This window comes from Mastigoproctus giganteus, chromosome 12 (assembly GCF_048544385.1).
Source record: "Mastigoproctus giganteus isolate SK-2022 chromosome 12, ASM4854438v1, whole genome shotgun sequence".
In the NCBI taxonomy this organism is placed as follows: Eukaryota; Metazoa; Arthropoda; class Arachnida; order Uropygi; family Thelyphonidae; genus Mastigoproctus; species Mastigoproctus giganteus.
Genome location: NC_143586.1, coordinates 15,270,183 through 15,288,676, shown reverse-complemented (window position 1 = coordinate 15,288,676; position 18,494 = coordinate 15,270,183). Strand labels below are relative to the sequence as shown.

General features: G+C 37.8%; 1 protein-coding gene across 1 annotated transcript in view; it reads left to right on the top strand.

Moving 5' to 3' along the window:
* Nucleotides 1-18,494, top strand: part of LOC150076725 (uncharacterized) — a 194,474-nt gene that overhangs the window by 104,185 nt on the left and 71,795 nt on the right. The window contains exons 13-14 of the mRNA XM_090386626.1: nt 4,740-4,884; nt 14,436-14,524. Coding sequence (XP_090242752.1) covers nt 4,740-4,884; nt 14,436-14,524 — 234 coding nt within the window. The remainder of the gene's footprint in view (nt 1-4,739; nt 4,885-14,435; nt 14,525-18,494) is intronic.

Sequence of the window (18,494 nt, the reverse complement as noted above, 5' to 3'; positions counted from 1 at the left end):
ATATACTTGGATTTCACAAAAGCTTTTGATACTGTTGCACATGGAAGACTGCTGTATAAATTGGAGAGGTATGGCATCAAGGGTAAGCTGCTACAATGGATAAAAGGATGGTTGAGTTGGAGACAACAGAGAGTGGTAATCAATGGACACTGCTCTTCGTGGGCAAATGTTATTAGTGGAGTTCCCCAGGGTTCAGTGTTGGGCCCACTGTTGTTTTATATATTTATCAATGATATCGATGAAGGTATATAAGGTTTAATGTCCAAGTTTACAGATGATACAAAGGTTGGCAGGGTTGTTAATGACAATAAATGACAGTATGCTACTCCAACTGGATCTAGATAAGTTGGAAAAATGGACTGAGAAGTGGCAACTGGAGTTTAACATTGACAAATGCAAAGTACTGCATATGGGTAGCAATAACCCAAGAGAAACATACCAACTGGGTGGTACTACACTCAGGGAAGTGGAAAGTGAAAAAGACCTGAGGGTAATTGTGCAGCCAAATATGAAGTTCGCTGAGCAGTGCAGATGGGCTGCACTATTCAGCGAAGTTCATTGACAAGACTCATGGTGTCTTGTCAATGATATTTAGAAAATTTGCTAGCAGGGACAGAGAGGTGATAATCCTGTTATACAAGGCAATAACCAGGCCACACCTAGAGTTCTGTGTACAGGTCTGGAGGCCTCATTTTAGGAAGGATGTAGAGTTGCCTAGAACGAGTAGTAGTAGTAGTAGTAGTATTATTAGTAGTGGCATGTGATGCAAGAAAGCAAATGTATGAGCTTATGCAGCATCAGCCAACAAAAAAAAAAAAAAAAAAAAAATCACACCATTCTCTCCAAATGCCTGTCCAGTTCCTCCTTAAATTTATTCAACCTATCAACTTCCACAACGACAGATGGAAGTTTGTTCCAGCAATTAACCACCCGCTGGCTAAAGGTAAATTTCCGCACATCTATTCTACATCTGTCTTTTCTTAATTTGAATTTATGCCCCCTTAGGGTCGTAATCTGAACAAGTGGAAGGATCCCATCAGAATTCAGCATGCTGAACCCATTCAAAGCCTTATATACCTCAATCAGATCACTGCGCAGGTGCCTAGTCTCCAGCCACTGCAATTTGCAGAACTTAAGCCTCTCTTGGTAAGAGGATCCCTTCATTCCCCTCACCAATCTTGTTGCCCTTCTCTGTACACGCTCAAGTAAATCTACATCCTTCCTAAAATGAGGCCTGCAGACCTGTACGCAGTACTCAAGGCGTGGCCTGACCATTGCCTTATACAGAGGGATAATCACCTCCTTTTCCCTGCTAGCAAAATTCCTATATATCATTGACAAAACCCCATGACTTGCCCTGGCAGCCTGTCTGCATTGCTCAGAAAACTTCATATCTGCCTGCACAATTACTCCCAGGTCTTTTTCATTTTCTACCACCTTAAGTGTAGTACCACACAGTTGGTACGTTTCTCTGAGGTTACTTCTACCCATATGCAGTACTTTGCATTTGTCAAGGTTAAACTTCAGTTGCCACTTCTTAGCCCATCTGCCCAAATTATCTAGATCCTGTTGCAGTAGCACACTGCCATTACTGTCATTAACAACCCTGTCAACCTTTGTATCATCTGCAAACTTCGACATTAAGCCTGATATACCTTCATCAATATCATTGATAAATATACAAAACAACAGTGGACCTAAGACCGAACCCTGTGGGACACCACTAATAACATTAGTCCAAGAAGAGCAGCACCCATTGATTACCACCCTCTGTCTTCTCCCACTTAACCATCCTTTTATCCATTGTAGCAACTTACCCTTAATACCATTCTGCTCCAATTTGTGCAATAGTCTTCCATGCGCAACAGTGTCAAAAGCTTTCCTGAAATCCAAATATATGATATCAAAAGTATTTTTTGCGTCCAGTTCCTTTATAACCACATCATAATATCCTATCAAATTTGTCAGACAAGACTTTCCCTTAACAAACCCATGCTGTGTCTGAATTATTGCTGCAGTCTTGTCTAGATGATCCTGCAATGCATCTTTAACTAATGACTCCATTATTTTCCCCGGAACAGAAGTTAAACTAATTGGTCAACAAGAGTAGAAGGGCAACAAGGTTGGTGAGGGGAACAAAGGGGTGCTCTTACCAAGAAAGGCTTAAGTTCTGCAAATTGCAGCACCTGGAGAATAGGCACCTGTGAGGTGATCTGATTGAGGCGTATAAGACCTTGAATGGGTTGAGCAAGCTGAATGCTGATGGGATTCTTCTTCTTGCTCAGACTAAGAATCTGAGTGGGCACAGTTTCAAATTAAGGAAAGATAGTTGCAGAATAGATGTGTGGAAATTTGCCTTTAGCCAGGGGGCTACTAGGCTAGACAGTGGGGTAGTTGATTGGTGGAACAGGCTTCCATCTTTTGTTGTGAAAGCTAATAGCCTAAATAAATTTAAGGCTGAGCTGGACAGGCATTTGGAACGAATGGAAGGATGAAATGGGAGGGGGTTTCTTTTTGGCTGATGCTGCATAAGCTTGCTTTCTTGTATCATATGCCCCTACTAATGCTAATGCTAAAAGCACCCATTTCTTGAGTGATTCAAATTCTTGTAATCTACCACATTTTAATTTGTGATCTGTCCATTCTTTACATCGGATGCAAAGAAAAGAATTGTCATTTGAACTTGATTTGTCTACTAGACCAACCTTTGAATTTATGCCACGGGCTATACAAGCGACTAACTCATGACCTACACTGGAATTATTTAATCTGTGTCTGATTCAACTTTTGATATCAAGTCAAAGGACTTTGTATCAAAAGTTTAAATTTTAATACAATTTAAAAATTACAGAAATTAAGTTTAAACAAATTTTAAACAAAAATTTTGTCTATGAGACATCTGACGTTAATCCGCTAGAGTGAGGCTAGCACACATCTACTACCTTCGACTGCTGACAGTAAAAATCACCTGACTTGAGTTCTCCTTGTATAATGCCTGCCAGTTAAAGACTTTAATTTGTAGATGTCCTTTGAATATTCTATTTTTTATTTATATTGGATTATACTGGAATCATATTATTTATATAAAGAAAGTCTTTTATGAGACACAAAAGACTTTATATTAGCATTAGTAAAGGCACATAATGCAAGAAAGCAAGCTTATATAACATCAGCCAAAAAAAAAAAAAAAAACTCCTTCTCATTTCACCCATCCACTGGCTCCAAATGTCTGTCTAGTTCTGTCTTGAATATATTTAAGCTATCAACTTCTACAATGACAGATGGAAGTTTGTTCCAGCAATCAACCACCCTCTGGCTAAAGGCAAACTTCTGCACATTTAACCTACAACTGTCTTTCCTCAATTTGAAATTATGCCCTCTCAGATGATTATTCTGAGCAAGAGGAAGAATCCCATCAGCATTGAGCATGCTCAAACCATTCAAGGCTTTGTACATCTCACTCAGATCAGCTTGTAGGTGCCTAGTCTCCAGACCCTGTAATTTGCAAAACTTAAGCCTTTCTTTGCAAGAGCAACCCTTTGTTCCATTCACTAATCTTGTTGCCCTTCTCTGTACACATTCCAGCAGCTCTACATCCTTCTTAAAATGAGGCCTCCAGATCTGTATACAGTACTCAAAGTGTGGCCTGACCATTGCCTTATACAAGAGGATGATCACCTCCTTATCCCTGCTAGAAAAATTCCTGTATATCATTGAAAAGACACCATGAGCTACTCTTGCAGACCATCTGCACTGCTCATAAAACTTAATATCTGCCTGTACAATTATATAAGAGAGCATCACAAAAGCATTTTCCATACAGGATAGTATGGCACTTGAGAGATTCATCATTGGGTTTTCAACTCTGGCCATACTCTCAGACCATTTATACCACAGAAGAGGGAAATCAACATTTTTGCACAGTCACCTCCCTTTCAGCTTTGCCCTGCCACCTGCTCTCCCTTATTCCAGTTTCAAAATTTGTAAATGAAATACTTTCTCAAACAGAAAATTAAATTTTGTGAGGCATTCCCGCCTCCCTTGGACTCAATCCTCACCTCCCCTACGGAGGTAAGCATTCCTAGTTAGAACTACTGCCATAGATGAATATTCAAAGTTTTTTATTTTATTATTAAAATTTTTCAGAATTTTAAAATTTCCAACTCTATTTAGACCTGATCCCATTCTAGTTGCATTTATTCAGGGATTCCATGGTTTGATATTATGATAGTATTTCCAGATACTGAATTTTTTCCATCTCTGTCAGGTATAAATATCCTTGCCTCAATATTTAATTATCTGCATTATACTCTTTCTCAGAATAGATCCACTGACTAAATTTCATCCCGTTACTTTTGCTTTACACTTATGTAGTTCAAAAGGCCAAACTGGACTAATCTTTCCAATGTGAAGTATTTTTGATGTAAAATTAAATTTTTTTTTTTTTTATTTCTGTTCTTATATGCTTGAAGATGAAGAGATCATCTTTTGAAAAGTTCTCATTATGGCAGTGTCTGTGACTGTTTTCACAAAGGTGAATGAATTACCAGCCACAGGATTTATGATCTCCCAAGTAATTGAATACTCAGTAGGCATGACTGTGTGTCAGTGATTAAAACTATATTTTTATTTATGTCATATCTTATTAATTATAGATATTCTTATTTCCATTCCACAAATTAGAATCACACTATTTCATTGTTTCCTTTATAAATAATTTGACATTATGTTCTTTTTAGGCATGCTGCAGAAGGTCTTGAGGAAGGCAGATGTTTATATGTTGCTTCAAAAATTAAAATGGAATTTAAAGATCATAAGTTTGCATATGTATTAGCTAAGAGATGCCTTGAGATCTTTGAACAGGTCAAAGGTCCACAGTATGAGGTAAACAAAAACCTATATTAATTTTATATACAGTGTAAAATTAGCCATAAATATCTGCTGTGAATAAATACATTATCATATTAAAAAGTAGAACTGTAACAATTTTGTAAAAATTTGAATTTATTCAAGCAAAATTATACTAATAAACCTGTGGCTTTAAAATTTGAGCCATGTAATATTCTCAAGTTTTTATCAGCAACAATTTAAAGCAAATTTATTTAAGAAAAAAATACAAACTTACATGGTCTAGATAGCATGGAAATTAATAAACATAATCTTGAGTCCTAAGATGTCACATATCATTTATATCAGTGATTTAAACTTTAAACTGTGAGTAACACAGATATTAAAAAGAAAAATTATAAAGCATATAAACAATTTATAAATGAAATTCTGTTTCATTTTTCAAGAAACTGTTTGTATTTTGTATAATTTTTCTTATTACTCAGGTATAATTACCCAAATCATATGAGCACTTATTTTTCATTAATTTATTCATTTAAATTGCTAATAAAATAAGAGCTTGTGAGCAAACATCCTACAATTTGAAAATACACAGTAGGGAGTTTATTTGTGTAATTTTATTTGAGTTGCAGCGTTATAGCCTATTTGATATCCAAGTTCAATTATATTAATATATATCTTAATTAACTGTGGAATAAATCCAAAGCAATAAATTCACAAACTTGGAGCCTTCTCATTCTTTGATCTTTGATCAATTTGGCACCATCTTGGTACACACTTTTCTCATGCCTAAATTGTCAGTTAAAATTTGTCTACCTGTTTCTTTGTCCATATTGATTCTGATGCAACCATTATTAGCATTAGCATATGATGCAAGAAAGCAAGCTTATACAGCATCAGCTTATACCTCCCATTTCACCTGTCCATTCACTCTAAAAGTTTGTCCAGTTCTTCCTTGAATTTATTTAAGCTTTCAACAGATGGAAGTTTGTTCTAGCAACAAACTACCTGCTGGCTAAAGGCAAATTTCCACACATCTGTTCTACATTTGGATGCTACAGTTATTTACAACCTGTTTCTGATCACACATCCCTTCCTGGCTGCAGTATTCCAACATGATAATGTACCATGTCGTAAGGACAGAATTACACATAACTGGTTCTAAGAATATGAGAGTGAATTCAAATGTACTGTGGTGGCCTCCTCACTCACCAGACCTCTGTCCATCTGAAGCATCTGTGGAATGAGTTGGAATAAGTTCTTCAGAGTACTGATCTACAATCCAATTTGCAACAACTGTGGGAAGCAAATGATTCAACATAGATGTACACTTCTATGACACACTTTTGACTCCTCACTAAGTCTATATTATAATGAATTTTGGCTGTTCTGGGGCTAAAGGAGAACCAAATCGCTATGAGATTAGCATGCCTAGTAAAGTGGCCACTCAGTGTACACTGATGAGCCAAAACATTATGACCACCTACCTAACATGATGTTGGTCCTCCACGTGCAGCCAAACCAGCTGGTACCCGTAAGGCATGGATTCTACAAGACTTTCTAAATGTGTCTTGTGGTATCCGGTACCAACACGTAACCAGCAGATCTTTAACTTCTATAAGGTCCGGGGGTTGAGATGCCACAGATCAGAGTTGCTGTTCCAACACGAACCACAGATACTCAATGGGATTGATGTCTGGGGAATTTGGAGGCCAGGGAAATACCTGGAAGTCTTCCTCATGTTCCATCAACCAGTCTCGAACAATCCAGGTGGTGTGGCATGGTGCATTATCCTGCTGAAAGACGGCACCGCCAGAGGGGAGGACTATTGCCACGAAAGGGTGTACCTGGTCAGCAATGATATTTAGGTAGGTGGTAGATGTCAGAGTGCCCGGCACATGGATGACTAGACCCAGGGTATTCCAGCAGAACGTCGCCCAAAGCATGACACTGCCGCCACTAGCTTGTTTTCGTCCCACGGTGCATCCAGACAGCATCATTTCCCCAGGTAAATGATGCAAACATTCCCACCTGTCCACATGGTGCAACAGGAAACGTGATTCATCGGACCAGACGACCTTCTTCCAATCACTCAAGGTCCAGTTTCGATGCTTGCGTGCCCATTGTAGGTGCTGTCACTGGTGAACCGTGGTTAGCATGGGCACTTGGAGCGGCCTGCGGCTACATGGCCCCATTTTCATCGGGATTCGAAGTACTGTGCATTGTGACACATTACTCCCATCACCAGCATTCCAATTACTGGCTAGTTGCGCCACAGTCACCCTTCTGTGGCCATGTACCATCTGGGAGAGCCTTCGCTCACCTCGAGCACTGATGAGCCGTGGTTGTCCAATACCTCGCCAGCGGTTCGTGGGTTCCCCCTCCTCGGATCACTTTCGGTAGGTACTAACCACAGCTGACCATAAGCACCCCACCAGCCGTGCCATTTCGTATATGCTCTGACCCAGTCGCCTGGCCATTATAATTTGGCCTTTGTCAAACTCGCTTAAGTCCGCTGCCTTTCCCATCTGAAGAACAAGAGTAACACTGATTAATGGAGCTCAGTATCAGGTGTTTTTTATACCGTGTCCCAACCCGTGCCATAGTTCACCTGCAGTTGCTTCGACTTGCATAACAACTCACTGGTCATAATATTTTAGCTCATCAGTTTATATCCTCTTGATTTCTACTAAATTTGAAAATCCAAATTTACAATTGGAGATTATTGGACATGTTTTTTGTATACCTACAGACACCCTTATGAAATTCAGTAGATGGAAATAAACAGGAGATTATAATGCTTAAATGATGACCACTTCTAATCAATGTCATACCTGGTCCAAATTTTCATCAGTTTAAATGGATAATGGCGCCACACAGATATAAGCAGTGCAGAATTGGAATTTGGGGAGTACAATGTGTACAGACAGGATAGGAAGGGAGGAGGGGTTATGCTATTAGTTAAGAAACACATAAAATCTAAGGAAGTGCATCCAGTTGACATAAAAGGACAGTTGAGTCAGTTTGTTGTGACATAAGCACTGGGAGCTATAAGAAAACCTCGAAGACAATGACAGAGATGGACAGATGAAATTCATGAGTTTGTGCGTAGTAAATGGATGGCCATTGCACAAAACAGAAGGAACTGGAAAGTTGCTGGAGAGGCCTTCATCCTGCAGTGGATTGAAAATGGCTGATGACGATGATGAAGCACTGTGAAAACATAAATGAGAGTAGGAGGGTGTTATAGGCTTAATGACTCTATTGAGTACAATGAACAATTCTACAGAGAAATAGAATGGACCAGTAAATCAGATTGTGTTATAATGGAGGATTTTAACTTCCCAGATACTGATTGGTTTGTTTGTTTGTTTGTTATTTGGTTTTTAGGAGCATTAGCAACTAAGGCCATATTGCTCCGGGAATATGCGGTGGTCATTCCCTGACCTTTCCGCATCCTCTGTATTTGGTGGTGACGGGCTCGAACCCCGGTCTAATCAAGAAGCGTGTGTTACGCATTGCTGCTCCTTCCCACCTGGCGCAACTGATTGGAACTTGTGAGTTGGTCACTCGCACACTAGCAAGACTTTTGTGAATTTATTGGATGATTGGTTTTTTGAAGTTTAACATTGAAAAATGCAAAGTACTGCATATGGGTAGAAGTAATCCCAGAGAAACATACAAACTGTGTGGTATTACTCTTAGGGTGGTAGAAAATGAAAAAGATCTGGGAGTAATTGTGCAGTCAGATATGAAGTTTTCTGAGCAATGCAGACAGGCTGAAGGAGCAGGTCATGGGGTATTGTCAATGATATATAGCAGGGGTAGCCAACTTAATTTGTGATGAGATCTACTTTTTTTCCTTCAAAATGTGTCGCAATCTACCATATAAAAAATTTCATTGCACATGGTTAAAAAAGTTAATCAACACATATTGAAATATGTTGTTTATAAATTTTAAAATTAAATACAATTAAGAATTTTTATTTTAAATTCATACGTATTTAAATTTTTAATTTATGTCATCATGTGACTTCATGTCATCTTCCAAGCTTTCAAAATCGGGGATATACTGTGATAAGGCCAACCGTAAAGAATCTTCTGTATGCAAGTCCGTGAGAGTAGAGTGATTCTTCATCTTTCTTTGTTTCAAATACGAAAAGGCTGATTCACATAAATATGTGGAACCAAAACAGGAAGTTCACTGCATTTTTTTACATTTGGGTACTTTTCTCGGCAAACATATTTCCAAAAGTTCTTTTTTGATGATCTGGCTTTTAGGAAGATATCGTTTTGCAATGTAATAATTTCATTTTCAAGTAATATTTTCTGCAATTTGTTTCGTACCTAAGTCAACATTAAATATATTGAACAATGTCTTCAATTGTTTTAAAATCACTGAATCTGGTTTAAAAATCATCCACAACTTTATCAATTTCAGAAACATATTTCTCACTATTAAATTTAAAAACGGGATATTTTTGCAAATGATCTTGCATATTTGGAAAATGATCGAATTTTTTTTTTCTTTGAAATCCTTAGTCATTGCCAAAAATTGATATCTATATTCAGAAATACTAATAATCATGTCACCCACATTTTTATTTTTTCCTTGTGATTCCAAATTCAGATCACTTTTTTTTTTTTTTTTTTTTGATTTGGTAGTTGTTGGCGCATCGGCTTCTGTGGCCATATTGCACCTCCCAAGGTTTTTGCAGTACTTTGATCCAAGCCCGAGGCGGGAATCGAACCCGCGACCTTTGGGTTGCCGAGCAGGTACTTTACCCACTCGGCTAGCCCGGTCAGCTCAGATCACTTAATTTACTGGTAAAATCTGCCAAAAAAGCCAAATCACACACCCACTCCATATCTTGTAGTCGCTCATAATCATCACCCTTTGATCAACAATTCTTTTAATGTCATTCAGCAAATTTCTAAATCTCTGTAGAAACATACTGTGACTCATCCACCTCACATCTGTGTGTAATATCAGATCTGGTTCATTTTCATCGAGTTGCATTTTGAAAAGTCTCCTATGAAGAGATTGTCCTCTGATGGAATTCATGATTTTGAAAGATATGTCCATAACACTTTTAGCATTTAATCTTTTGCTGGCTAACATTTTTTTTTTTTTTTTTTTTGTTAGTTGTTGGCACATCAGCTTCTGTGGCCATAATGAACCTCCCAAAGTTTTTGCATTTTCTACTCTGATCCAAGCCCGAGGCAGGATTCGAACCCATGACCTTTGGGTTGCCAGGCAAGCACTTTACCCGCCTGGCTAGCCCGATCGGCTTAACACTTGTTGGTGGATGATACAGTGGTAACTCAAAAAATCTGGGAATTCATCATCCTTTTGGCACAATGTGATGAATCTGTTAAGATGCATCTGTTATTGATACGAGCTTAAATGGTGGTAATTTTATTTTTTCTAAGGTCACTATTAGGTGGAAAATCCTATTGGTATTTACATGGAGTGCGTTGAAGTGCCTTTCTAAATTTCCTTTTATGGGTATAACCATGGAAGCATTACAAATCAAACAACATTTTTCTTTTATTACAAAAAATGAAATTATAGTAATCTTATAATACCGTGATAAATCTGACTAAAAATGAATAGCAAGTGCTTAAAAAACGGTACTCACCTTGTTATAAATCTGCAATAAATTTATTGGTAGATGGTAGCTAAATTTAGGTTGGAAGGTGCATTAAAAGGGTTAAGGCAGAGAATGGGGTGAAAATATTTTAAATAGATTTTAAAATGAGCGCAAGGAAGTAGAAGTGCAGATCTCCAATCCTTGGTTGTCGTAAAGAGGTTAAAGGATGCAAGTGAAAAAAAGAAGACCGGTGATGCCAATAGTCATTACGAGGGACTTTCGTTGAATAAAACGTCATCAGTTGGAAAATGGGAGAGAAGTGAGTGCGTGTTGTATTTAAAGTTTATCTATACTCTTGTGATGCTCTTTTTGACACGTGGGAACTTTAGCTGCAAGAGGTTCCAAGCCAGTGAGAGGTTGAAGGGAAGTTTAGCGTTAATAATATTGAGATTGGAATGGTGTCGGTACCATTCAATGGTGAGGGCTTCATACTGAAGAATTCTGTAACTCGATCTAAGTTTAATAATGATAATGGCAGAGTCAACAATGTAACAGGTGTCGCGCAGTTTGGTTGGCATATTATGAGATATATTATATTATTGAGATCATTGGTGGGATATTTGTGTGTATCTTTATAAGAATTAAATAGGGAACCTAGTTTATTGTAAGTGGAGAAAGTGAGGGAGATATCGGTATCTTTGAATATACGCCGGAATTGTGCTGTGAGTCTATACTCTTGCCAACCAAACTGCGACACCTGTTACATCGGCAGCACTACCACCAAATTTGGTTCCTCCACAACTTCCAATACCCGCGCATACTACCACTTCAACAGTTTCAGGACAGGTCAATCCTGCACTGAGTTAACAATCCCCGCTCAAACCCACAACCGCACCCCCCCCCCTTGTTGACTCTGCCATTACCATTATTAAACTTAGGTCGAGCTACAGAGGTGCCTCCGTAGCCAGGTGGGCAGGAGCAGCAGTGCGTAGCACACGCTTCTTGATTAGACCGGGGTTCGAGCCCATGCCCACCAAATACAGAGGATGCGGAAAGGTCAGGGAATGACCACCGCATATCCCCGGAGAAATATGGCCTTAGTTGCTAATGCTCCTAAAAAACCAAATAACAAACAAACAATCGAGCTACAGAATTCTTCAGTATGAAGCCCTCACCACTGAATGGTACTGACACCATTCCGATCTCAATATTATTAACGCTAAACTTCCCTCACTGGCTTGGAACCTCTCGCAGCTAAAGTTCCCACGTGTCAAAAAGAGCACGACAACAGTATAAATAAACTTTAAATACAACACGCACTCACTTCTCTCCCATTTGCCAACTGATGACATTTTATTCAACAAAAGTCCCTTGTAACGACTATTGGCATCACTGGTCTTTTTTTCACTTGCATCCTTTAACCTCTTTACGACAACCAAGGATTGGAGATCTGCACTTTTACTTCCTTGTGTTCATTTTAAAATCTGTTTAAAATATTTTCACCCCATTCTCCGCCTTAGCTCTTTTTAACGCGCCTTCCAACCTAAATTTAGCCACCATCTACCAATAAATTTATTGCAGATTTATACAAGGTGCTTTTTTTAAGCTCTTTGTAATAAAAATATTCATTTTTATTACAAAGAAGTATTCTACTTCCAACTCTTGATGAAAATGATGTTTTACTCTTTTTTGTAGTATCCATTTTAAATCAAAGAGTATTAAATTAATGTATAAGTACTGTCCAGTTATTAATATTAAGTAAGCTAAATAAGAATTCAACACATACACAATGCTCTCCACAATGTAACTGCATGAATTTTGGCCACCAAACAGATCGCGATCGACCTGTTTGGCCACCCCTGATATACAGGAACTCCCTGACTTACGTAATACTCAACTTATGGAAATTCGACTTTACATAAGTTTTTGCCAGCCAGTGGAAACATATTTTGCATCCCGTAGGAATAAATGGAGGTATTGTGAAAATATCGTAATGTGAACCCAATAACACATTGGTTTTTTTTGGTAATTCGTTTCAAGACCTTGGAAGTTGAAATTTTCACTATATTACTAAGCTATTTATCTCTCTAAAAGGCCATTTTTATAATGGAAATTGCACTACCCTTTCATCATTATCATGTGTTCCCGTCATAAGAATCAATTTTGAATGCCTTTGTAATATTTTTCTAAAACACATTTCTGGAAGTCACAACCAAAAAACAATAAAAACAATTTGCACTTACCATTTTATTGGGCTTTTCTGTTAGCACACTCAAACTGAAATTTTAAACACATTGGCCTATCTTCAAACTATCTGTTTGAAGAAGTTGAATATCCTCCGGTGTGCATCATCCGTGTCATAGCGTGCTGATCGACATATCCTTATCCATCTTTATAGAGCTCTCATCAAGTCTTGCTTGGACTATGGTTCTCCAGTGTATGACTCTGCGAGAAAAAGTACTTTAGAGCGATTAAACACCATCCAGCACAGTGCTCTGAGAGTTGCTCTAGGGGCTTTCAGAACCCCCCCAGTTCAGAGTCTTTACATCGAAGTCAATGAACCTTCCTTACATCTTCGCAGAAAAACATTACTTCTGCTGTATGGCGCAAAAATTCGCAGTCTTCCCTCTCACCCTAGTTGGAGATGAATATACAAAACTGAATGGGAGTCATTTTACAATAGTAAACTGAATGAAAACCAACCTGCTCTACTTAGATTTAAGGAACTTACTCAATCATGGAATATAGAAATCGGTAATATATTTCAGGATATGACAGCACCAGATCCACCCTGGACAAATATCTGTGCAATATATGATGACTATTTTCAACAGTGGGAAAAAAACACCTTATCTCCTTGCAATATCATCCTTAAAGCATGTTACAATAGCTGGTCAATAATCTGGAGAGGTTATCCAGGAAATCACTTTACCAAATAAAACCAGATCCAAAGCTATGGTTGTACAGTTTCCGGAAAAGCAGATGAGGAGAAGTAATTGTAGGAAGGCTAAGAATTGAGCATACTTGCCTCACATACCTTTATCTATTAACGAATGACAGTGCTCCTCAATGCACATCATGTCATGTGTAACTAACTATTTATCATTTATTAGTGGACTGTCCTCACCTTCTCAATATCCACTCAAACAAGTTTAAATCATGTGCTAATGCACAGTTATCACTAACATTATTGCAGATTCTTGGAGATGACCCTAATAAGAAAGAACTGTTTACCTTCCTAAATAATATTGGAATATATCATAAAATATAACAGGTATTGCAATAAATGTTAGCATTTCCTATTAACCATTAGAAAGATACAATATGGCCCTATCAGCCTATGTGTCATTAAATCCGAACACAACAACCTGGTCATTCATCATCTTCCACATTTTCTCTTCCTCTAAAAATCTTATATGCCATTCAAACACATGAGTTGTTGACATAATATCCCAATAAACTTGATGTAACAACTCATAACTTTCAGTTTTTATTTTCTTTAGTTTTGTTAAAAATTTGAGGTTGATTTGTTGTTTGATTCTTTTGTCTGTCATTTTTCTGGAAAAATGCAAAAACAAGTAATGAAAACCTGTCTCACTGTAAAGTGAATAAGCAGACAACTAGGGGAAAGAGTCAAGGTCAACTACTGTGTCTTTATTTCACAGTTGGCTCTTGAAAAGTTTGCTCTTGATGAAAAAATGAGATGCATTGAAAAAAAGTTTTCACTGTATCTCAGTGTTCAATTTGCATTTGAATTTTGGCCTCTGTTATTTGAGAAAACAAAGTGTCTTCAAAGTGGAAATAAAATGCAGGATATGTATTATTTTCTGTTAGGAAGTTGCTGAGTTGAAGTGAATAATATAAGTATTTATTAATGTCAAAAAAATTTTTTGTGTTATTGCATTTACTAATTTTTAGACCAAAGAATTGCCTTGGTTAATTTTATTTAAATTATCACTCTTGAATGTCTATTAATTTTGTTTTCATTTTCAGGTTATTGCTGCTCAGACTGTTCTCTTAGTCTGTGGGACACATAAATCAAAATCCAAAATTAAGAATTGGGAACACATGTTGTTAACCAAGTGAGTGTTTAGCAGTAATCTTAAGAATTAATTAGATTTAGAAAATGATCTAAATTATGCCATCTTAACTAAAAACAACAGTTTCAAAGATAATACAAAGCATACCAAGAAGTCTCCTTGATCTAATGAATTTTTCTTCATGTTCTTAAAATCTCTGCACTATAGTTATAGAGTTATTATTAATAGTAGTAGATGATGATTCAAAGAAGCAACCTCTATCCATTTCCTCATCACCTCTAATAATACATGAAATTATTTCTAATTTTTTTTTTATATTGACCAATTCTACAACACCAAATTGCACCATCTTCCAACAATTTAATTACTCTCTGGCTGAAATAAAAAATTTCCTGCATCTATCCTGCAGCCATTCTTTTTCAATTTATGTTCCCTCACGTGCATTTTCAAAGAAGGAGTGAGAATAAGATTATCTCCTCGCAAGTAAGCATACCTTGATATTCTTGATTAATTTGGCTCTTCTCTACACCTATTCCAAGAGATACTAGTGCCTCCATTAATTTCACCGGAACAGAAGTTAAACTACCAGGTCTGTAATTACTTGTGTCACCCTTTGATCCACCTTTATGAATTGAGGTCACGTTTGCACATCTCCAGTCCATGGGTACTTCCCCAGAGTCCAAGGAAGCTCTCATAATTATGGCTGAGGGTTTGCTGTCTCCTTTAATATAACTGGATAGATCCCATCCACCCCAGGTGCCGTTCTTATGTTTATCTTCAACAATTTCTCCTTCACTTTGCTCCAAGTTATTACAAAATCATTTAGTTCGCTGCCACAGTTTAATACACCTCTGGCATTCCTCTCCTGAATAACTCCTCATGTGTAAATGTAGATGCAAAATACCCATTCAGTTTGTTAGCTACCTGAGCAAGATCATCGACAGTTGAACAATCGATATCAAGTGGACCAATCTGATTCATCCCATTCCTTCTAGAGTTTACATAGGTAAAGAACTCTTTGATGTTTTTCTTTGCATCCTTTGCCAAAGATATCTCATAACCTGCTTTTGCCTGCCTAACCTCCTTTGTGACTAGATTACAGACCAGCTTATATCTACCATAGGCTACTGCATCATCTGTTAATTTATATAATATCGGTGTTTAGATACACCATAGATAACTCTTAATAAACTACAAAGTAGTTGTTGTAGGCATCATTTGCTGTTTCTCATATTGTGCTCTGCCTTCACGACGATTGTGCTCTGCCTTCAAGCTCTTAAAGTATTATGCCTTGTGCATTTATTTATTTTAAATGTTAATTTATATGTATCCCATGAATTTTCTCTGCCACATGTCTCATTAGTTCAACTGACATCCGTTTAGGCCTAAAACTTGAACAATAGTTCTTAGTTGGTATAAAAAGCCTAGATTAATTATTTGAATGCTTTCAATTTTAAATTTGTGGTTGATAACATCATCAGTTGGTCCCACTGTATAGAATTTAAAAATTGTCTGAGACCACCATAGTCACCTTTATGAAAGCAAAACTCTTCTCATTACCCCCTGATGGTAGTTACCCCTGTTAGTAAATCCCACATCAGCACACTGTGGTCACTGCCACCTAGTGGTAGTGACGACAGTGTGCTTTATCTGCAGATTTTTAGTGCATGAAGAATCACTACTAATAATCAGATCAAGAGTGTTACTCCCTCTAGTTGCCTCCTGAACACACTGCTGTAGAAAACAATCATCCAATAAATCCCCAAAAGTCTCGTTAGTATGGAGGTGACTAACCCACAAGTTCCAGTCAATATCTCGGAATTTAAAATCCCCCTTATAAGGCAATCTGATTTACTAGCCCACTACTCTATTTCTCTGTTCAGTTGTTCATTATACTCATCAGTCATTTGACATATAACACACTCCTACTCTCAAGTTTGCTTTCCCAGATTTCCTTAGTTTATGTCACACCAAACTGACGCAACACTGCACTGTCCAACCATGTCAACTGGCTGCACTTCCTTAGCTTTTATGTATTTCTTAACTAATAGCATAACCCCTCCTCCCTTCCTATCCTGTATATCCTTTCTGTACACATTATACTCCCCAAATTCCAATTCTGCATTCCTTATATCTGTGTCACCACATCTCCGACATTCCAACAATATCTGCCTTTGATGTTCTGACCAACACCTCAAATTCATCAAATTTATTTACCAAACTTCTAGCATTGGTGTACACGCAAGTATACATACACCTGTTCTTATTATTAGCTACTGTAACACAGCCCATGTATTTACTTGTTCCATGATGACTCCCAGCACTCTCTGAAATCCCCCACACCTTGTTTTCCAGCCTGATGTTCATTCCAATAGAAGCAGTGCAAGAATAACTTTCGCCTCTGCCTGCGGATACTGTTAATCTTTTAGTCTGTGAATTCTCCCAAGCTAGCAGTTTTCTGACCCAACTAATACTGCCTCTATAGCATCAGCAAATATTCTTGCACCTTTTCTATTTAAGTGTATCCCATCCCTATAGAAGCAGTCTCTCCTGTTAGCAAGCATCAGACCAGACTGAGAAAAACTCTACTCCTTGGGCCTTGCACAATCTCTCTCGAGGGCCGAATTGATTGACAAGGCTCTCATCATATACTCCTTCCTATCGTGTCTTGGCAGAATTGCAGACACTTTCAAATTTAATCCTAACTGACAGCTTTTTTTTCAACATTGACCTGTACTTGTTAAGTAATTCTGCTGGTTTCCTACTCTTAATGTCTTAATGTCATTAGTGCCAACATGTACAACAAGTTGTACATGTTGGCACTAATGGTACATATTCACCTTCTGTAAGGTTTTGACAGTCAAAAATAGTGGAACAGGACTAGGTTATCCTGACAGTAGAGGCACCGACAACAACTAGTTCCTGTGGAATCAGTGCATTCTGCCTCGGGGATTGCTGCTGTGTTGCCTGATGTTCAAGTGCAAGCTTGGCATTGATGTGGGCAGCTGAGAGCTTGATGGGACCTCAATTTAAATCCTTTGAGGGCATCTACCCTATTCTTCAAGCTCTCATATAGACACATAATAATGCTGAGTTGGCGCCTGATTTCCTCACGCTCCTTACATCGAGCTCACACAAATACATTCCCCTTGGCAATATCATGTCCTGTTCCTGAATGTTCCAGAAACATTAAACAAACAGTACATTTCAATAGGCTGTGATTCAGAGGTAAAACCCCCCCCTCATTCTACCCTAAGCCATAACACTACCACTAGCTTGAGGCTTTTGCTTTGCAGCTCTGGTCTGAGGCATGATTTCAATTTCAATTAAAATTTCAAATTGAATACAATTAAAAATATAACACTAAACGTATATCCCAATGCAGTACTAACACTATATACACTAGTATTCAAAGAAAGTTTATCACCCCTTAAAATTGTAATTGTCATCTGAATAATGTAAGTATACAGCAATATTTCTTACAAATTGCATTAGATAAGATTGACATGCATAGGTGATGATGTGTGTGTGTGTGTGTGTGTGTGTGTGTGTGTGTGTGTGTGTGTGTGTGTGTGTGTGTGTGTGTGTGTGTTTGTGTGTGTGTGTGTTATGGAAGTTTAATGGCGCATAAGCTGCTGAGGCTATAGTGCATCTTAGGTGATGATGTAATATTGCATTAGCTGTTACTTTCAGCTATATAAATGCACTCTGCAAGAGTTGCAGTCATTCCTTGCTTGTGTCAGGATGGCGAGTTATGTGCAGTTGACACCACGAAGAAAGAGTGCTATTGTTGCTTTACGTGAGGAAGGATATCCTTCCCATCATACTGCTTAGTGTCTTGTAATCAGTCAACAGTGAGTAGATTTCTTTCCAAACTCAAAAATACTGGTTCTGCTGATAGGAAAAAAGGAATCGGACGCAAATGAGTCTCTACGCCAAAACAAGACCGTGGTTTGAAGTGCTTTATGCCTTAAAAACCGTAAAGCTTCTTCGTCTGAGCTGAAAAGAGAAT